The sequence below is a fragment of the Oncorhynchus clarkii genome, chromosome 3 (assembly GCF_045791955.1).
Source record: "Oncorhynchus clarkii lewisi isolate Uvic-CL-2024 chromosome 3, UVic_Ocla_1.0, whole genome shotgun sequence".
NCBI classification, from domain to species: Eukaryota; Metazoa; Chordata; class Actinopteri; order Salmoniformes; family Salmonidae; genus Oncorhynchus; species Oncorhynchus clarkii.
Window position 1 is genome coordinate 75,265,087 of NC_092149.1, and position 22,641 is coordinate 75,287,727.

At 42.7% G+C, this 22,641-nt stretch overlaps 1 protein-coding gene across 1 annotated transcript; it reads left to right on the forward strand.

The window, feature by feature from the left end:
• The first annotated feature begins 1,002 nt into the window (after positions 1-1,002).
• Positions 1,003-21,668, forward strand: LOC139404322 (cystathionine beta-synthase-like). Its single transcript, XM_071147210.1, has 14 exons — positions 1,003-1,221; positions 9,754-10,092; positions 11,082-11,188; positions 15,080-15,214; positions 16,004-16,083; positions 16,161-16,365; positions 16,469-16,560; positions 16,934-17,059; positions 17,216-17,300; positions 17,393-17,498; positions 17,672-17,884; positions 18,113-18,221; positions 18,721-18,805; positions 20,079-21,668. Exons 2-14 carry the CDS (start codon positions 9,761-9,763, stop codon positions 20,243-20,245), a joined length of 1,842 nt encoding a protein of 613 aa, XP_071003311.1. The 5' UTR covers positions 1,003-1,221; positions 9,754-9,760; the 3' UTR covers positions 20,246-21,668.
• Positions 21,669-22,641: the final 973 nt, after the last annotated feature.

Below are 22,641 nucleotides of genomic sequence, written 5' to 3' on the forward strand. Positions count from 1 at the left end.
CTATTCCATTTCGCTGCGTAGGCTATGTATATCCACAACTTTATTCACCCATCTGATCTGTGTGTTCAGACATGAATGTCTACATAGGCCTGCAAGTTTAGGGAAGAGCAAAGAAGTGCAATAGGCCGATAATTGTTTTTTTGTCTTTTTGTGCTGAAGAACTGATGTATTAACTTGTTGGGAAACTTTCTAGTATAGGGTTTTCCAACCCTGTTCCTGGAGAGCTACCATCCTGTAGGTTTTCGCTTCAACCCTGATTCTAATATTTAGCTGATAAGCTGAATCAAGTACAGTAAGTTACAACTGGGGAGTGAACCTACATGAGGATAGCTCTCCAGGAAGCGGTTTGGCAAACCCTGGTCTAGTCATTCTTTACACCAGATGCAGGTGTGTCAAACCTCAGCACTACACAGCTCATTAAAATAATCAAAGCTTGATGAGTAGATGGTGTTTATATAGCACCATGAAAGAACAGAGCACACGTGGGAAGAATAGAGAAATCTGGATGTGAAGAAGGGATCTTATAAGCACAGGTTTAATGTTAGAGCTGTTTGAGAAGTTGGAACAGCTACATCTGGTATTGAGTGGTTGTTAGTCATTGTAAAACAAATACTTCAGATTGGCCTCCCAGATTAATAGACTGGAAAGGTGAACTGGAACAGGGTGTGCTGGTCTGCTTTAAGAAAAAATAAATGCTATTTTTTCACTTAAGTCGGCCTGTTCATTAGCAATCGTTTTGCACACCTTTTATACAATTCTGTTTGCACACCTTGTTGTGCTCATTTTCAAGGTTGAGCAAAACTTTTCTCAGGGGAAATATCCAAACGTTTAAATGCCAACATTATTGTTTATCTTGTGGAAGTATATCTACAAGGGGGCTGGCTACTTTCTGAGCCTTTTGTTTCCATATGTGCAGGACATTCGAAACGAAGGCCCGACAAATGTGTAAGCTCTGATTGGAGGAGCAAGACAAAATAACACCCCCACTGTAGCCAATGAACGTACACACCAAACAGGGATGCTCGAATCAGATTGGGCCGTGTTGTCGTGCTTTAAAGCATGAGCTGCTGGGTGAACTAGTATAGTCGCAATCTACAAAAGATCATTTTTGAAATTGGATCATGAGCTGCTGGGTGAACTAGTATAGTCGCAATCTACGAAAGATCATTTTTGAAATTGGATCACGCACTGGTCCATCGCCACTACCTAATTAACTCAAAGGTGAGTGAACAATGTTAACTACTTCAAAATAACTAGATTTAATATAGATATCATTCCTAGTTTTCCTGCCCTGATCCAGAGCCCCCATCACTCATGTGCGGTGCTTTTTAAAATGTATTACTATGTTATTTTTAAAACTAGTATTCGTTGAATATGTGTGGTGTCGAGTAGCGTAGAGAGACTAGAGCATGTAAAGCTAGTGAGTGACATGAACAAGCATGATGAAATACCAAAAACGTCACGGAGTGTTGCACCGACAAGTATGCCGCATTCAAAGCAACTGGGATCTCGTTCAAGATAACCGGGAACTCGAAAAAAAAACTAGACCCGAATGGGAATATCGTTTTGAACGATCATAAAACAGCAAAAAAAGTAATGAACTTGTTAACTAAAGAGTGTTTATTTATTTGGCAACACAGGCTTGTCTATGTAGTCTACTCTATCCACTAATGCGGAATATATGACTGACACTTGACTAGATTGACTCCATATAATAAATAACTAGAACCATACATATGTATAGTAATGTAATTGCGAAACATTTTACGTTTGCGAGTTTAATATTGAATGGGGGAGGGGAAATGACGTGGCTTAATTCCCACTGCCGTAGACTGATGTAAGACCAGTGTGTCCTGGTTTAGCCTCTTTGCAGTAGAGGCTGTAACACTGAGCTGGATGTTACATCCAGTAGAGATAGCATCCAGCTCATGTATATCCGGCTCAGTTTTACATCCAGGGCATTTCCATTGAGAAGGACCCATAAGCACCAACATGAATTTCTTAAGGGCATATCAAATTGGGTGTCAAATGAATGCTAAATGTATATTTTGGGAGAATTTAGAAATGGATACATTTAAAAAACACATTTAAAAAAATGTCTGGATAAACTGGTTTTAGAAACCTCTTAAGATTCTGGAAGATGTTATCAGAAATGCATCAAAACACAATGCTGATCCGAAGACCCCTGCCATATAATATTCACTTCATTTTTTCGTTTTGGATAAATTGTTTACCTTCTGTAAGTTTAAGAAATATTGCCTTGTAATTCCTTTACTATGAACTTTATTTTCTAATTTCTCTCATGAGGTGGCAGGATAATGAAAGTTAAGAGAAGTAACAAATAATGGTAGAGCAACCAAGTAGTTATAGTGATTTTACTGATATACATTTGGTTTATGAATGAAGTGAATGAAACTCGTAATTCCTTTACCAAATTGGACATGGAATTACTGCAACTGAAATGGCAACAATGGGAAATCCATGGTAGTCACAAACCACAGTTCGGTCACATGCTGCTGTCCTCCCTTCCACTGGCATACTGTTATGTTCAGCTCAATACTGTTTTCTTTGTCTTTCTGTCTGGTGGTCAAAACAAGTTTTAAAACAGTCTGTGTCTAGACAACCTCTCGCTCACTCTCCAGTTAACATCAGCTCTTACTGACATCTACCCATGAGCCCCCTCTTTCCATCTACTGTAACCAGCATCCTCACCGACCGACACCAGACATCTATGGATGTTGAAAAGTGTTTGAAATTTGGTCAGTCCACCCTGGCGTTGATGTTAACGTCAACAGATGGACCGGAATGGACCAAATGGACCAAATCTGAACCTATGTTTCACAAGTTTTGGATTGTACAGTAGAGCACAGCACAGTACTGAGTAGAGTACTGTATGATGAGTAGAACACAGTACAATACAGTAAAGAAAAGTACTGTACTGCATTCTACTCTGCAGTCTAAATATTCATGCCATTCTAAATGTATTTTGGCTTATAATGCTCGCTTGAATATAATGCTGAATATATGTTCCTACCATTGTAACCAATCAACTGCATTATAGTCCAAATAATTCAAATTCCGACACTAATCTGGCTGATGACACTAGCTAGCTAAGTTATCTAGCTCCGGGGTTTTCAAACTGGAGTCCGGAGCTGGGGTACTGAAGGGGGTTTGTATCTGTTTTTTGTAGTACCCTAGAAATGCATCATTTTATATATTTTTTATTAATGTGAAAATGAATATTTAATGAGTATTGCTAGCTGCAACAGAATACAATCTTGGATACCGTTTCATGTCTCTTCATCCAGTATGATGAAAGTTAGAGGTAGTTAGTGCAATGACTGGAAGTCGACAGGAACGGTTAGCATGCTAGCAGTTCCTGTTCATCTGACCCTGGAAATGAAGCCATATATCTACTTCCCCAATCTTGAATTTCAATGATTTTTCTATATATTTTGGGATGGGGGCGACTGTTAGAAAACATGTAGAAAAATAAATTGGACTTATATCTTTTTTAAATACCATCTTTGAGAACTAGAGTTGAATTCCAAAAGACGGGCATTCAGTGCACATGGATTTTGTTCATGTTTGAGCAGAGGATCAACGCAATAACCATGGCAAAATGCATAGACTTGCATTTTTATCTCAATGGAATAACAGGTTTTGAAATTTTAGCAAATGTATTAAAAATAACATGTCACATTTACTTTGTTGAAACACATTTGTCAGAGATTACAGCCTTGATTCTTGGGTATGACACTACGAGCTTGGCACACCAGTATTTGGGGAGTTTCTCTCATTCCTCCCAGCAGATCCTCTCAAGCTCTGTCAGGTTGGATGGGGAACGTTGCTGCACAGCTATTTTCAGGTCATCCAGATATGTTAGATCGGGTTCAAGTCCGGGCTCTGGCTGGGCCACTCAAGGACATTCAGAGACAGCCAAGACTCCTGCGTTGTCTTGGCTGTGTGCTTAGGGTTGTTGTCCTGTTGGAAGGTGAACCTTCCCCCCCAGTGTGGGAACCTGCTCCAGAGCGCTCAGGACTTCATCAATGACCTCTCTGTACTTTGATCTGTTCGTCTTTCCCTCGATCCTGACTAGTCTCCCAGTCCCTGCTGCTAAGAAACATCTCCACCGTATGATGCTGCCACCACCATGCTTCACCATAGGGATGGTGCCAGGTTTCCTCCAGATGTGACGCTTGGCATTCAGGCCAAAGAGTTCAATCTTGTTTCCATCAGACCAGAGAATCTTGGTTCTCATGGCCTGAGAGTCTTTAGGTGCCTTTTGGCAAATTCCAAGTGGTCTGTCATGTGCCTTTTACTGAGGAGTGGCTTCTGTCTGGCCACTCTTCCATAAAGACCTGCTTGGTGGAGTGCTGCAGAGATGGTTATCCTCCTGAAAGGTTCTCCCATCTCCACAGAGGAACTCTGTCACAGTGACCATCGGATTCTTGGTCACCTCCCTGACCAAGCCCTTCTCCCCCGATTGCTCAATTTGGCTGGGTGGCCAGCTGTAGGAAGAGTCTTGGTGCTTCCAAATGTCTTCCATTTAAGAATGATAGAGGCCATTGTGTTCATGGGGCCCTTCAATTCTGCATAAATGTTTTGGTACCGTTCCCTTGATCTGTGTCTCGACACAATCCTGTGTCGGAGCTCTACAGACAATTACTTCGACCTCATGGCTTGGTTTTTGCTCTGACATTCACTGTCAACTGTGGGAACTTTATATAGATGTGTGTGTGCCTTTCCAAATCATGTCCAATCAATTGAATTTACCACAGGTGGACTCCAAGTTGTAGAAACCTCTCAAGGATGATCAATGGAAACAGGATGCACCTGATCTCAATTTATAGTCTCATAGCAAAGTGTCTGAATTCTTAAGTATATAAGGTATTTCAGTTTTTTTTTTTTGTTGCTTTGTCATAATGGGGTATTGTGTGTAGATGAGGGGGTAAAAGATTGAACGTTTTTTTAGAATATGGCTGTAACGCAACAAAATGTAGAAAATGGGAAGGGGTCTGAATACTTTGTATGCACACTCTTGGAATTCTCTCAACCAGGTAATTTGACTATGAAGGCCTGATTCACGCATTCTCCTCTGAACAATTAATGTTGAGATGTGTCTGTTACTTGAACCATGAAGCATTTATTTGGGCTGTAATTTCTGAGCCTGGTAACTCTAATGAACTTATCCTCTGCATCAGAGGCAACTCTGGGTCTTCCTTTCCTGTGGCGGTCCTCATGAGAGACAGTTTCATCATAGCACTTTATGGTTTTTGCGACTGTACTTGAAGAAACGTTCAATGTTCTTAATTTTCCGTATTGACTGACCTTCATGTCTTAAATTAATGATGGGCTGTCGATTCTCTTTGCTTATTTGAGCTGTTCTTTGCATATGGACGTAGCCCTATTTGGTAAAATACCATCTTCTGTATACCACTCCTACCTTGTCACAACTCAACTGATAGGCTCAAAGAAAGACATTCCACAAATTAACTTTTAAGAAGGCATTCCTGTTAATTGAAATGCGTTCCAGGTGACTACCTCATGAAGCTGGTTGAGAGAATGCCAAGAGTGTGCAAAGCTGTCAAGGCAAAGGGTGGCTATTTTGAAGAATCTCAAATATAAAATATATTTTGATACTACATGATTTCATAGTTTTGATGTCTTCACTATTATTCTACAATGTAGAAAATATTAAAAATACGAAAAACCCTTGAATGAGTAGGTTTAAAAATAAAACTTGTTTGTGTATCTATATATAACACCGTGCCTTACATAGGCTTACTTGAACATTCATAAAGCCCCAATCAGTTTACCTATAGGCTCTTCTAAAGTGGTACAGGTCAGAGAAATGTAGCATAGCCGGCCACTTAGATTAGGCCTAATAATGCTGTGCATAATTGCTGAATATGTGCAGTGGTTAATGTTTATATACCACTGGGTTACATGGATTAGCCCAGTTCAGGTGTTAAACAATTACGCACAGGTCCAAAGCTATTCCCGTTGCGTTCCTATCATCCTTGGGTTACCTCTTTCTACAGTAAGCGTTTTACCCTCTCCCTAGTTTGATTTGACTTTGTTTATTTGAAGATCAGAAAAAAAACATTGGTTCAGTGTTCTTACTTTGCTTTGGGAGCCAAGATGCTGGTGGGCAAATGCATCAATATGGCACTGTGTTACTAACCCAACACATCGTTAACATTTTGAATCTCTCAAAAGGATTTTAGTCACAATAGAAGTGTGGGATGGATATCTTGGCACCTTCCTGTGAAGAACGGGTTGAAGGAGTGCCTTTTGGGTATGAAAGGCTGGGCGTTGGAGGTGGTAGTCTCTTTCAAAGTTTTGGTTGGAAGGTGTGTTTAAATCAAATTTTCTTTGTCACATACACATGGTTAGCAGATGTTAATGTGAGTGTAGCGAAATGCTTGTGTTTCTAGTTCCGACAGTGCAATAATATCTAACAAGTAATCTAACCTAACAATTTCACAACAACTACCTTGTACACACAAGTGTAAAGGAATGAATATGTACATAAAAAAATATATGAATGAGTGATGGTACAGAACGGCATATGCAAGATGCAGGAGATGGTATAGAGTACAGTATATACAGTGCCTTGCGAAAGTATTCATAAAAAGTGATATCCATAAAAAGTGTTGTTTAAAGTTTGCCACAAGCCACCTGGGAGACACACCAAACATGTGGAAGAAGGTGCTCTGGTCAGATGAAACCAAAATTGAACTTTTTGGCAACGATGCAAAACGTTATGTTTGGCGTAAAAGCAACACAGCTGAACACACCATCCCCACTGTCAAACATGGTGGTGGCAGCATCATGGTTTGGGCCTGCTTTTCTTCAGCAGGGACAGGGAAGATGGTTAAAATTGATGGGAAGATGGATGGAGCCAAATACAGGACCATTCTGGAAGAAAATCTGATGGAGTCTGCAAAAGACCTGAGACTGGGACAGAGATTTGTCTTCCAACAAGACAATGATCCAAAACATAAAGCAAAATCTACAATGGAATGGTTCAAAAATAAACATATCCAGGTGTTAGAATGGCCAAGTCAAAGTCCAGACCTGAATCCAATCGAGAATCTGTGGAAAGAACTGAAAACTGCTGTTCACAAATGCTCTCCATCCAACCTCACTGAGCTCGAGCTGTTTTGCAAGGAGGAATGGGAAAAAATGTCAGTCTCTCGATGTGCAAAACTGATAGAGACATACCCCAAGCGACTTACAGCTGTAATCGCAGCAAAAGGTGGCGCTACAAAGTATTAACTTAAGGGGGCTGAATAATTTTGCACGCCCAATTTTTCAGTTTTTGATTTGTTAAAAAAGTTTGAAATATCCAATAAATGTCGTTCCACTTCATGATTGTGTCCCACTTGTTGTTGATTCTTCACAAAAAAATACAGTTTTCTATCTTTATGTTTGAAGCCTGAAATGTGGCAAAAGGTCGCAAAGTTCAAGGGGGCCGAATACTTTCGCAAGGCACTGTACATATGAGATGAGTAATGTAAGGTAGGTAAACATTATATAAAGTGGCTAGTGATACATTTATTACATCAATTTTTCCATTATTAAAGTGGCTGGAGTTGAGTCAGTATGTTGGCAGCAGCCCCTCAATGTTAGTGATGGCTGTTTAACAGTCTGGTGGTCTTGAGAGAGAAGCTGTTTTTCAGTCTCTCGGTCCCTGCTTTGATGCACCTGTACTGACCTCACCTTCTGGATGATAGCGGGGTGAACATGCAGTGTCCCTCCCTCTCGTTGGGGGCGTGTCTGACATCACGTTTTACCACAATGTTTACCTTTTGCAGAGCAGTGTGGAACGTGGACAAGGTAAAAATAACAATCTCTTGAGTAGGCTCAACATTCCTCCACAAATGTAAAGGTCTAAGTGAGCACCCTTTTGCACACATGGGTGATTTGTTAGTTTTGTATTTGATACACTAGTGAATTATCAACGTCTCAAGCCTACCCCTTCCATCAGCACACAATGGTTGGCTGTTCAGGCAAATGTTTAAGTCTCAAGCATTCCCTCTAAACTCCATAACATTTTCAAATGACCTTACACACGTTGGAATGGACAGTATCTGTTTCTGCAGACTGTGTTCACCCACTCAGTATCTGTTACAGCACACAGATGCCCCCCCCCACACACACAGCTGTTGCTGGTGTCGTGTTGCAGGGTCAAACACCCACATCTCAGCTTTATAGATGTCGTCAAAAGAGTGCACCTATTAATAGTAGCTGTAGTAGAAGATTGTGTGGTGTTGCTGTGTTGTTTTCTCCAATGTCGGTGGCTGTAACTGAAGTAACCAAAGTTTAGTTTTTATCTGAGTGTTCACTGCTGCCTCCTTCTAAAGTACTCAGTCTTGGAAGAGGTTAACACTGCTGCCTCATTCTAAAGTACTCAGTCTTGGAAGAGGTTAACACTGCTGCCTCATTCTAAAGTACTCAGTCTTTAACACTGTTGCATCTTATGCTGTCATTGTCTGTGTGGGCTGGTCTACATATTCATCATGTAGGCTAACCAGCCAATCGTGTGTGCCGGCCACGTGTTTGTGTTCCTTTCCCTAAACACTCTTAACTGCTGGTTGTAGAGTTAATGTGTGTGTGTGTGTGTGTTAGCTAGGGTTGGGGGGTAACTGCTTACATGTAGGCTTATCAGTTACTTTTACATTCATCATGGATGTTTGTGAAAAGATATATAATGACACCTTTCTGTTTTCTCAATGGCATTCAATTCAGCATTGAAAATAGGCGTAAGTCTAAGGTTTTTTTTCCACTAGACCCAGTCTGGCTACAAGTCCGAGGCCTCTTTGATGACACCAAATGCTCTTGATGGATATTTTTAGTCTTCTTGTAAAGCTTCCTTAAGGGGAAAGTAAAACAAAAGTAACAAATTAATCGTAATTATGTTACGGAGTTTGGGTAATCCAAAAGTTACTTTACTGATGACAATTTTGGACGTGTAAATAGTAGGCTCACACCAGGGTTGACTCGGCTATGTTATGACTCGGCTATGTTATGGCTCGGCTATGTTATGGCTCGGCTATGTTATGGCTCGGCTATGTTATGGCTCGGCTATGTTATGGCTCGGCTATGTTATGGCTCGGCTATGTTATGGCTCGGCTATGTTATGGCTCGGCTATGTTATGGCTAGGCTATGTTAGGGCTAGGCTATGTTATACAACCGCCATATTTTGGTGGCCTTGGTGAGGAGCTCGCAAGGAATATGTGGCATAGAGTAGTGGGAATGCTCAGCCAGGTAGAGGAGAAGCAGCTGTGTTCTGTTTGCTAACAACTCAACTGTTCAGCAGCTTTGGTAGGCTACTTCTTCTTTTTAAACCAAACCCCTTTAGTGCCACTGTTGTCCTCACAGACGCAACACACTGCATAGACTGATGTGACGTTTCTCTTGCGCTGAGTGATTTACACTAGTGTCTACACTGTGTAACCTATATAGGATACCCGTGTGAGAATCTGGGTTGGAGTGTATAGGCCTGTGGGGGGAGCATTATGTTCTCCCTGGCAGTATTCACCTGAACGTGTCCTGTTTTGACCGTAATGTAATGATGTATAAATCAACTGAATGTAACCTCTATATGTATGTGAATGTGTTCTGTTATTAGTTGAGAAGGATCCCCTAGCCTACGCTGGTACATTTTACTAAAGGAAGTTGTATCTGTCAGCTACTGTTTGTTTGTCGGACTCACTCATTCTCTATCTCACCCTCTCTCTCAGGTGAGCCATGCCTTCGGTTCCCTCCAGCATAGACTCTGTGCGCCCTGTGTCCTCCGTCTGCCCCCACGCAGCTATGCTTCACAACAACGCTACCAAGGCCAACGGAGACGCCGCCATTTTGAATGGGGGGTCCAAGGTCAATGGAGAAGCAATGGAGAACTTGGGGTTGTTCAACATGAATGGATTGGCCTTAGTGAATGGGGAGGAGGGGGAGAACGACCTGGAGAACACAGTCGCAGGCACTGAGGAGAGGCAGTGGATCCGTCCTGATCTGCCCAGTAGATGCACCTGGAAATTGGGCATGTCCTCTGCCGAGTCCCCTCACTGCCACTCTACAAAGTGAGTCACACACACACTTATCACAAACAGGATTTGCATGTTTCCCAGCCTTTTTAGTGTAGAGAGAGCTGATGGATGTTTGTGGTCAGTGATCATTCATTTCTCCACCCCATGAACATGGCGGAAATAGATCCACAGCATTTCCACATACTCTGCTTATCCTCCCTGCTCTTCAAACACCTCTAGTTTACATAGTCCACTAATTTCCCTTGCTAATTCCCCTCACTATTTCCCGTTGCTAAGATATAGTCAGTCACCTGCTTGCTTCACTAGCAGGGAGAGAAAATAACCAATATATTTGTTTTTGAGCAGCAACCTAAAAGCAGGATTTTGGTTTGCCATTTAGCCAGGCTCCATTTTCCTGCATATTGACACACCTGATAGAGCCAGAACCACAAAGAGGACCAAAGCCTGTGGGGCTGGTCTTTCTGACTTGGATCATTTGTAGGAACCCCATGTGAGCGGGACGGGTTGGGCAAGGAATTTGGTTTCACCATGACTTGGCAATTTCCGATTGTTTTGAGGAACACTGAAAGGAACACTTTGGACATTTTGGCCTAGGGGATAAGGGTGTGTGCATGTGGTACGCTGAGTGTCTGGCATTTATCTGGAACAGTCTTGCTGTTTTGACAGTAATCTCTCCATTCGATCAATTTAAGTTGTTATATAAGTTCAATATGGCATCAATAACTCTGTGCGGCTTGGCAAAGGCTTTGTTTATGTCTCACTACCAGAACGAATCCAGAGGCTACCATGTTACGAAATAAACTCTCGATGTCCCAAAGACAGTATCGTACTGAGGGTACAAAAGTAGCCAAGTTACACAAGTTTCCATCTCACATATGAAACAACTTTCAATACTTTGGCGCGAACTTACCCATAAAAGGGAGTTTGCTTTCTTTTTTCTCTTTTTCTCTAATTTGTGAATGATCATGGTTTATATATATTGCTCTCCGTAACTGAGTCTCCATCCCATCCTTACCTCTCAGGACCGAAGCCCCCAGAATTCTACCCAACATCCTCAGGAGGATTGGAGACACACCTTTGGTCCGCATGAACAAGATACCCAAAGCCTTCGGCCTCAAGTGTGAACTCTGTGAGTATTTACACACATACAGTCAAAGGGCATGACACCCGCTGAGCCTAAAGACAACCAGAGAAAGGCCATCTGTATTTGAATATCCTTGTTTGTGTTAACAGAATATGTCATTTATCCTATTAAACACAAAAACAATGTTTCAAGTGAGAGTTAGGCAGGACTGATGCTGAAAAAGAAAGGAAATTCTTGTCTACTTCACCCGTATTTTGTGTAGTTCCAGAAGTTGGCTACACTGCTACAAAGACTCTATGCTATCTAGATTTTAAATTAGTTGAACTACCACCAAGCTACTGCAAAATGTAGTTTAATTTCTAGTTGAACTACATTTAGTTCACTACTCCCAAAACTGCTGATTTAGCTGTCTTCCCTTAGCTATTTCTTTTTTTTAAGCAATAATCCATAATTCCAGTGGTAGAGGACATGACAGTGGGAGGAGGGCGATGGTGGAAGGAAACATTAAGAGGGGAAGGAGGAGAAAGAAGCACATACAGTGGGGCAAAAAAGTATTTAGTCAGCCACCAATTGTGCAAGTTCTCCCACTTAAAAAGATGAGAGGCCTGTAATTTATCATAGGTACACTTCAACTATGACAGACCAAATTAGATTTTTTTTTCCTCAGAAAATCACATTGTAGGATTTTAAATGAATTTATTTGCAAATGATGGTGGAAAATAAGTGTTTGGTCACCTACAAACAAACAAGATTTCTGGCTCTCACAGACCTGTAACTTCTTCTTTAAGAGGCTCCTCTGTCCTCCACTCGTTACCTGTATTAATGGCACCTGTTTGAACTTGTTATCAGTATAAAAGACACCTGTCCACAACCTCAAACATTCACACTCCAAACTCCACTATGGCCAAGACCAAAGAGCTGTCAAAGGACACCAGAAACAAAATTGTAGACCTGCACCAGGCTGGGAAGACTGAATCTGCAAAAGGTAAGCAGCTTGGTTTGAAGAAATCAACTGTGAGAGCAATTATTAGGAAATGGAAGACATACAAGACCACTGATAATCTCCCTCGATCTGGGGCTCCACGCAAGATCTCACCCCGTGGGGTCAAAATGATCACAAGAACGGTGAGCAAAAATCCCAGAACCACACGGGGGGACCTAGTGAATGACCTGCAGAGAGCTGGGACCAAAGTAACAAAGCCTACCATCAGCAAGGGCATTGAAAATTACATTTGGCTGGGTCTTTCAGCATGACAATGATCCCAAACACACCGCCCAGGCAACGAAGGAGTGGCTTCGTAAGAAGCATTTCAAGGTCCTGGAGTGGCCTAGCCAGTCTCCAGATCTCAACCCCATAGAAAATATTTGGAGGGAGTTGAAAGTCCGTGTTGCCCAGCAACAGCCCCAAAACATCACTGCTCTAGAGGAGATCTGCATGGAGGAATGGGCCAAAATACCAGCAACAGTGTGTGAAAACCTTGTGAAGACTTACAGAAAACGTTTGACCTCTGTCATTGCCAACAATGGGTATATAACAAAGTATTGAGAAACTTTTGTTATTGACCAAATACTTATTTTCCACCATAATTTGCAAATAAATTCATTAAAAATCCTACAATGTGATTTTTCTGGATTTCCTTTTCTCATTTTGTCTGTCACAGTTGAAGTGTACCTATGATGAAAATGACAGGCCTCTCTCATCTTTTTAAGTGGGAGAACTTGCACAATTGGTGGCTGACTAAATACTTTTTTGTCCCACTATGTGGCGATGACATGGAGACTAGGTTAAATTGGAAGTGAGGGAGAATGAAATAGACCATAGAAGAGTGAGGGAGAAGTTCTTCAGACTCCTCCTGTAGTACAGTTAGTCTCTGTGTTAGACTCCTCCTGTAGTACAGTTAGTCTCTGTATTGGAATCCTCCTGTAGTACAGTTAGTCAGTAGGACTGGTTTCCTACAGGCCCCGCTTGCTATGAATACTGCTATTATTGTAAAGTCAACATAGCCTCCTTTCCCCTCATTAGTCTGCTAGGCTCCACTGTATGATTGTAGGGGTCTTGTCTCAGGTATCACTCTGGGTGGAGCGGGTTTGGCCACCTGAAAGTCCCTCTGTTCTGAGGGAATAAGTAACCTTTCTGAGGGCTACAAGGTGGGGAAGAAGGGGGGCCGGAGAGGAACAAGGTCTTGTATCTGGTGTCACTAGGCTGAATTGTCAGTTACCAGCTTTGGGATGTTTTGGGAAGTCCGGATGTGGATTCTGGGGGAAATGTTCTTGTCATCTATTTTGATTTATTTCACCTTTATTTAACCAGGTAGACCAGTTGAGAACAAGTTCTCATTTACAACTGCGACCTGGCCAAGATAAAAAAAACAACAACACAGAGTTGCACATAAACAAATGTACAGTCAATAACACAAAAGAAAAATAGAAAAATCTATGTACAGTGTGTGCAAAAGTAGAAGAGTAGGAAGGTAGGCAATAAATAGGCCATAGAGGCGAAATAATTCCAATTTAGCTTTAATACTGGAGTGACAGATGTGCAGATGATGATGTGCAAGTAGGGATACTGGGGTGCGAAAGAGCAAGAGGATAAATAACAATATGGGGATGAGGTAGTCGGGTGTGCTATTTACAGATGGGCTGTGTACAGGTACAGTGATCGGTAAGCTGCTCTGACAGCTGATGCTTAAAGTTAGTGAGGGAGATATGAGTCTCCAGCTTCAGATATTTTTGCAATTCGTTCCAGTCATTGGCAGCAAATAACAGGAAGGAAAGGCAGCCAAAGGAAGTGTTGGCTTTGGGGATGACCAGTGAAATATACCTGCTGGAGCAGGTGCTACGGGTGGGTGTTGCTATGGTGACCAGTGAGCTGAGATAAGGCGGAGCTTTACCTAGCAAGGACTTATAGATGACCTGGTGCCAGTGAGTTTGGTGACGAATATGTAGTGAGGGCCAGCCAACGAGAGCATACGGTCGCAGTGGTGGGTGGTATATGAGGCTTTGGTGATAAAACGGGTGGCACTGTGATAGACAACATCCAGTTTGCTGAGTAGAGTGTTTGGGGCTATTTTGTAAATTACATCACCGAAGTCAAAGATCGGTAGGATGGTCAGTTTTACGAGGGTATATTTGGCGGCGTGAGTGAAGGAGGTTTTGTTGCGAAATAGTAAGCTGATTCTAGATTTAACTTTGGATTGGAGATGCTTAATGTGAGTCTGGAAGGAGAGTTTACAGTCTAACCAGACACCTAGGTATTTGTAGTTGTCCACATATTCTAGGTCAGAAGCGTCCAGAGTAGTGATGCTAGTCAGGCGGGAGGGTGCGGGCAGCGATCGGTTGAGGAGCTCAGTTGGCCAATGACTGGTGAAGTACAGTAATACCAGACGGTTAATAGTAGGTCAGTTTTGGACCACCATCCACATGTGTTATTTGAGTTCACTCTCATGTGAACCATGTCACGGTGTGAGTTATTTTATATATTTTTTTACGGGCTTAATTGTTTAAAGTCAATCTCTGCTTGATTCCCATGGCTTAGTGAGACAAAAAGTTCTGTTTCCATGGCACTTGCATGGATTTTCATGTGATTCGGATTTACTCTTTGGCTGACTAGTCACAGTGGATTTGGGGCCGTTTGGCACAGATTCAATCGGCCATTGTACGTGTGAGTGAGAAACGCTGGACCTTTGGATGACCTCCCCACCTGAATTTTTCCAAATCGGCTCCTGCCAGCTCTGTCTCTTCCCATGATCCTCCTTGTCTGTGGCAACTTCTACTGTACTTCCTGGCATTGCTAAGGGGCTTTACAGTGAACTTGTACACAGGGTGATTCTGTTTGTCTTCTCTGTGGTATATCTAAAGTGCACAATAACAGCAGCTGCAGTACATATTGAGGATGCAACATTTCCTTCCATCCTCTCTCGTTCTCTCTGTGTGTAGTGGCCAAGTGTGAGTTCTTCAATGCAGGGGGCAGTGTGAAGGACCGTATCAGTCTGAGGATGGTGGAGGATGCAGAGAGAGCTGGCATCCTCAAACCTGGAGACACCATCATCGAGCCCACCTCCGGCAACACCGGTACGTGTCTCTAGGATTCCCTGAGCGCTATAAACAGGCTTATTCTTGGACAAAACACACGTCACTCACAGTGGAAAGATTACACACCCAAGTCAAAGGAGTTATGTTTTTTTTGTTGTTAGTGTGTCTGTGTGTGTGTGAGAGAGAGTTTAACATTTAGTTTTGCCTGGTAATGTCAAGTAGTCACTGAGACCTCCCAGCTTACCTTTGACATTAGGATCTTGTCACTGTAGCCCTGTGTTCTGCAGTATGGTGTTCTGCTGACATGACCTGTTATTCACATCTGTATTGACTCCTCTCTGTGTTCTGCAGTATGGTGTTCTGCTGACATGACCTGTTATTCACATCTGTATTGACTCCTCTCTCTCTCTGTGTTCTGCAGTATGGTGTTCTGCTGACATGACCTGTTATTCACAGCTGTATTGACTCCTCTCTGTGTTCTGCAGTATGGTGTTCTGCTGACATGACCTGTTATTCACAGCTGTATTGACTCCTCTCTGTGTTCTGCAGTATGGTGTTCTGCTGACATGACCTGTTATTCACATCTGTATTGACTCCTCTCTCTCTCTGTGTTCTGCAGTATGGTGTTCTGCTGACATGACCTGTTATTCACAGCTGTATTGACTCCTCTCTCTCTCTGTGTTCTGCAGTATGGTGTTCTGCTGACATGACCTGTTATTCACAGCTGTATTGACTCCTCTCTCTCTCTGTGTTCTGCAGTATGGTGTTCTGCTGACATGACCTGTTATTCACAGCTGTATTGACTCCTCTCTCTCTCTGTGTGTGCAGGTATTGGTCTGGCCCTGGCCGCTGCAGTTAAAGGCTATCGCTGCATCATCGTCATGCCTGAGAAGATGAGCATGGAGAAGGTGAGACTGGTGTTTGTGTATCATCCATGCGATGGCGTTGGAATGTAACTAAATGTAATCTAATCTTGTGTTCCCAGGTGGATGTGCTGAGAGCCTTGGGGGCGGAGATCGTGCGTACCCCCACCGCTGCCCGTTTTGATTCGCCAGAGTCCCACGTGGGCGTAGCCTGGCGTCTGAAGAACGAGATTCCTAACTCTCACATCCTTGACCAGTACCGTAACGCTAGCAACCCCCTGGCCCACTACGACACTACTGCCGAGGAGATCCTGGAGCAGTGTGATGGTACGTGTGTGTGGTGTGTGAATGCGATGGAGAAATTGAGTGAAGAATACCTATTTCCTCCTACTCTTCTAATAGACCTCTCTGCGCCACTCTGCCCTTGCAGGTAAGGTGGACATGTTGGTGGCAGGAGCTGGCACAGGTGGCACCATCACTGGCATCGCCCGCAAGCTGAAGGAGAGATGCCCCAACATCAAGGTAGGCACCGAGTCACTTAACACAACGTCCCAGATCTATAAGAAGGCAATCTATCTGACTAGAATGTTATCGCTCTGTACTTTGTCAATTGAATTCCATTCAGTCTTGTAGAGCCAATTCCAAACTCATTTAGCTGAAAGTATACAACAAGAGTTCAACCCAAGGCCCACAGTTATAAGGCCTGTTGGGCCGAGTCATAAAGTAGGATCATAAAGTAATATTGCATCTCCCGTTGATGAATAAAGCCATATAATGTGTCTCAATGATAAAGATGAATACAGATCTTAAGTTGCCGTTGTGTGATGTATTTATTACCATGGTACTTTGGCTTATTGATGTAATGGTTTAGTTAACAGTGTTCTGTGTTGTGTAGATCGTGGGCGTGGACCCTGAGGGTTCTATCCTGGCTGAGCCAGAGGAGCTGAACATGACAGACAAGACCCAATACGAGGTGGAGGGCATCGGATATGACTTCATCCCCACCGTGCTGGACAGATCTGTGAGTGTGTGGCAGTGATCTCCTGAGTTGAGCGGTGTTTTCTACTCTGCATACAGTAACAGTCACAACACACAGGAGTCATTTTCCTTCCACTTAAGATAATATTGTATATGATTGCTATAGTAGAATGCATATAAATGTTTCTCTCGGATTCAGGTAATTGACAAGTGGTACAAGTCCAATGATGAGGAGTCATTTGCCATGTCACGCATGCTGATCAGGGAGGAGGGGCTTCTTTGCGGTAGGTTGACATCACACACAATGATTGGTGCTCCCAAAGAGCAAGGGTCTCTCTCTTGTTCTCTCGCTCTGTCTAACTGTCTCTCTTTCTAGGAGGTAGTTCAGGCACTGCCATGGCTGCAGCAGTGAAGATGAGTACAGAGCTGAAGGAGGGCCAACGCTGTGTCGTCATCCTGCCTGACTCCATCCGCAACTACATGTAAGGGAGGGAAGAGGGGGATGAGTGGAGGAGGGAGATTTAACCCCCCCATCCTCCTTTCCTGTTCAATGTGTGGAGAAGGAGCATTAACATGCCAAGTGTTTTTAACAGGGTATGTAGTACCAGTGTTGTGAGCCTTGAATGTGACTGTTGTAACCCCTCCCCCTCGCCAGGTCTAAGTTCCTCAGTGACAACTGGATGTGTGATAAGGGATTCCTAACCCCAAATGACCTGATGGTGTCCAAATCCTGGTGGTGGAACCTGACTCTGCAGAGTCTGAACCTCTGTGCCCCTATCACCGTGCTGCCCTCCGTCAACATCAAGAAGACCATCAAGATCCTCAAGGAGAAGGCTTTTGACCAGGCACCCGTCGTTGACGAGTCCGGGTACGTTTTTACCTGGTTACCATGGTCACCTGTTTGTCATTCAGACCGAGTGTCAATGTACCCTATAGTGTGACTGCTAACAAAACATTAGTCCCCTTGACAAGAGGTCAATACAGGCATTGTATTAATCAGCGTGTATATGTTCATGATAGTTTCATTCACAAGCAGTTCTGCTTTTATTCAGGTGTCATAATGCTAATTACCGTATTCTCTCTCTCGTCTGTGTAGCATGATCCTAGGGATGGTTACCCTGGGCAACATGTTGTCTTCTGTGCTGGCTGGGAAGGTCAAGGCGTCTGACCCTGTCTCCAAGGTGCTCTACAAACAATTCAAACAGGTCAGTTCCTTTACCTACATGCTCAACAATATGCCACACTCTCACAAGAACACTTCAACTCAACTGTGAGCTCTCAAACTGAAGGCTATCATTGAGGAGAGCAGGGGTACTTAACTACTATTTGAGAAGGTACCGGACCTTCTTCACACATTTCCTAGGTGGCAAAGGTCTGGATGGATACTGCAATTCTACACATTTTTCTATGTCTTATGGCATGCTCATATGATACCTGACTGACACAACAAAATCATGGGTGCCCCCCTTGGGGTCAAGGCCCCTGGGAATGTAATCTGGCCATGATAACTACAAGATTGCTGGTTATCCTAACTTACCTACCTAGGTAACATGGGATTTTTGATCAACTGGACATTTGACGGTTTTGCGTAGCTCTAAGGTCTGTCAGTGAATGACAGAGGAACCCCCCCCCTGTTCTGGATCTGGACTGTGGTCCGCCTGTTGTAGTTGTGTAATTCTCATTTGTCCCACTCTCCCCCCTCAGGTGCGACTGACCGATAACCTGGGTAAGCTGTCCCGTATCCTGGAGACCGATCACTTTGCCTTGGTGGTGCATGAGCAGATCCAATGTAAGTTTACACCTCCTTCCTCTCTTCCATCAACCTTAATCTTCCTGTCTTTCTCACTTCCTCTTACTCTCTCACACTTCCTTATCTCACAATTTCCCCGCTATCTTGTATTGCTCCTTCTGTCTCTTTTCCACCACTGATAGTTACCTTTGTCAGACAGTAGAGAAGAACATTCCTAGCAACACCTGCTGTCTTCGGTTGACCCTGAACTGGCCCTCCTACAGGGTCAGGGGTCATTCCTGGTTCCTGTCCAGGTAACCGTGTCACCTGTCCGCTGCCATAGCAAACCCCCACCCGGCCAGAGGCAATGTGGTGGTTGTTTTCCCTCTGACTAGCTTGCTGTTTAACTTTAGGGGCTGTTTATCAGTTTGGTCAGCTAAGCCTGCAAAAATAAAATCACAAGTCGTTACATAGCATATTTGGCTTTCTCACAGCCTAGGGAACACAAGGCGTAATGATGCTGTCTAATCATCGGTTTTGTGGTCTACTAGATTAACAAGGTGTGTGTTGGGTGACAAAGCCCACCGGTAGGGTTTTGGTGCCTGGCAGTGCCTGGCCACCAGTAGAATAGGGCCATACCCAGACTGTTGTGTAAGCATAGACAAGGGGATTTAGCTTAATATGCCATAATGCTTTTTGTCAGCCCAACACCACAACTTCACCAGAGGACAAATTCATTTTTTACATTATTTTCATCAACTATCATTTACTGAGACATCCCAAGGACAAGTGGTTTTTCTTGACAGTGTGCCCTGAGCAGGAAAAACTCTGTCCCTCAGCTATGACTAGGCACCCCCTATGCTCCCTATCATATTTTACTATGTTCATCCTATATTCAGTGTCCCTTATCTAACAGCTGGGGTCTCTTTGGAACCTGACTTTCATTGCGACCTAACCCTGTCCTAACACAGGAAGCTAGTTGCATAACTTCTTGTAAACTGATATGGTTTGATTCGGTATAATTGCCGGCTATTGTATAATGCATTGCTTCATTCTTGGATAAAGACCTTGGGAGGTTTCAACTTCCTTTATGGCAAACATTCCCATATGAAAAAGGGAGAATATGTTTAATTGGATAAGTATTTTGACATCATTTATGTAGTATCTTGCATGCAGGACACATTTCAGTGGTTCTACAACTCTTCTCCTATTTGTCACAAACGTTCTCTTGCACCTAAAGTCGTATCTCAATAGTACTATTACCCCTCTCTCTGTCTCGCTGTGTCTCTCTCTCTTTCTCTCCCTTCCTCTGTCTCTCTCTCTCTCTGTGTAGTCATGGCGGACGGCTCCTCCTGTCTGAGACAGATGGTGTTTGGGGTGGTGACGTCCATTGACCTACTCAACTACATCACCACGCGTGAGAGGCGGGGAGGCGCACGGGAGCGCACGATGTCGGAGTGCTCCATGACATCTGAGTGCTCGCTGACCGACGAGCCATAACCACTTTCTGTCTCCTGTGCATTGGAGGAAGTGACCCACCCCCCAAATATTGACAATGAAGAAGAACATGTAGACTTTTAGGAGGTTGTGATTTAATCTGAAAATAATAATTATTTTCCAACCTTCTTGGCTACAGCTGTTTTGTTGTTTTTGTGATTAGAATCCTAATTTACTGTAGCCTTTGCTGCGATTTAAGTAATTTAGCTGGTTTCAGATACATAGTTCTCCACTAAACTTTAAGGTATATAAATGACATTTTACAAAGTGTGCAACTATACGTTTCCATCTGTCTTGCCTCTTCATTATTGAAAGTTACTTTTACTTTTCTCTTTATATATAGTGTTCCTGACTTGATTTTATTGCAGAGGATACTAAAACATTAGAATATGCTCGCTAGACTAACGACTCAGTAAATTTGAATCTTTCAGCTAAATGGTCATCTACCTACCATTTTGTATTGCGTTGAGATTTCTATGTAACTGATATGTGAATGTGACTTCCATTTTAGTGGAGAACAGCAAAACATTTCTGAAATTTGCTGTTCCCCTTTTAGACTTAAAAGCGCATCATCGTTTTTCTTTGATACCAACAGAGTTACATTGCCATCTAGTGATAGCTAAAGACATAGTATGTGTCTAAAATTGTCATTTGGGTTCATCGATCTGAATTGAATACCTATTCAGTATGGAAAAAAATAGAGGTGTCACATTGACAACATTCAAAGAGCGAGGGTGTCAATGAAGGGTACCTTCTTTTGTTTGAAGGCTTTGGCCTTGAAGGGAAAACAAGCACACAGCGTAGGTCAAGCCAAGGATAGGTGAGTTTGGCACAAAACCAAACAGTATGACTTGTGTTGGGTCATTTTTTTCTTCTTGTATTGAAACAAGACATTGAATAGTTGGCTGGTTGAAAGTATTTAAAGTAGCCATACAGTGCAGGTCTTTTATATCGGCCTGTCTGGGGCAGGTTGTCTAAGTTGGGTTGTTTTGACCTTTTTTTTTTGCTACTTTTCTGTTCTGTTTGACTTCCTGTTTTAATCATGACTGTGTTATGTTATGTATGACAATGGACCCAGAGCTGTTATGATCTATTCATTAACTTACATCCACTAGCAGGGATGGAGGTGTAAGTATGACTTTAGTGTCATATTTGTGTGAGGTGGAGCATGTTATGGTTATGAAAGTGATATTTGAACAATATTCCCTGTCATTATTTCCACTCTGGGTTCAGCTGTTCATTTCATATTTCTCTTGATTTGTCGATTTCAGGTTATTTTGTGACAACTATTATTACTGGCTTCCATTAAAGGCCCTTTCTCTTGAGCAAGTTGTATTAGTCATACTGTATGTACGTGATCAGTGATGACCAGTCATTCAGGCAAAATGTTTTGAGTTAATAAAGCTGCATACAAGCATGGTCTCTATTTTTTGTTTTGTTTTCTTAAGGCAGCTCCAGAATGCAGGTGTTTCAGCCTAGCTCAGTGCCTTCTGTGTTGGAGGGGCAGCCAGTGGAAAATACAGAGCGTAGGGGTTGGTAATTGCGCCGTGATTGGCTCACTTTTCTTTTACTCATGGGGACACTGTTACCACGAAATCTACAGGGAGAGCTAGAAAGTTCAAGCCCCTTGGGTGCTGCCATAGATTTACATTAGAAGTGCCCATCCAAGAAGGCTCAAGGTCATTGGCCACAGATAAAATGACATCAAATCATGTTATATCTACCGTAGCCTTGATTGGACTGATAATTTCAAAATCTTAGCTAGACGAGCAGTCATCTTCATGAATCATGTCGTCAATCTACTGGAAAATCCTTTTCAATCCTTGTCGTATGAAAAATTATAAATAAACTTATCAGTGCTCATCGGCCATTGGACATAAACATTACCCAACAAGTTGTAAATTGCAAATTCAACAATGAGTGGTTTGGAAGGAATCAGTGACTAACTGCAAGCGTTGCAAAGCAATCACTATTTTGCTTGCCCTGCTATTCGTTGGAAAGGGTGTATGGTCCAAGTCTGGGTTTAAGGCTCTCTTTTCCAAGTTTAAAAGGATAAACATTCACATGCAACACCTTGGGCCAGAAAAGGTTGAATACATTGGCCATGCTGTCAATCAGTGAGTTCAAGACAACTGGGAACTCTGGGGCTCTTTAAGAGCTTTCATTGTCTGCTTATATGCCCCCTTTATTTATCCTACGGTTCTGACTTGGTGTACAGGGAGAATACTGTAAGAACGGCCCATATTCTGAATTCTGTCACTGTATATTTCAAAAGTGCTGAACAAATAGTTTTATTGACTATGTCCGTCTTAGCTCATTCATATCTTCATCGAAATTAGTGATCATCATTCCATTATAGCTCATCATTCCCTTATGCCATTGTTTGTACATCTCAATTG

What these genes read in the sequence shown, in the direction of transcription:
- LOC139404322 (XM_071147210.1), top strand. Translation starts at nt 9,761, where the DNA reads ATGCCTTCGGTTCCCTCCAGCATAGACTCTGTGCGCCCTGTGTCCTCC. An exon ending in AGAAGATGAGCATGGAGAAG is followed by an intron (nt 16,084 to 16,160) that starts GTGAGACTGGTG and finishes TTGTGTTCCCAG; the next exon opens with GTGGATGTGCTGAGAGCCTT. An exon ending in GGAGGAGGGGCTTCTTTGCG is followed by an intron (nt 17,301 to 17,392) that starts GTAGGTTGACAT and finishes CTCTCTTTCTAG; the next exon opens with GAGGTAGTTCAGGCACTGCC.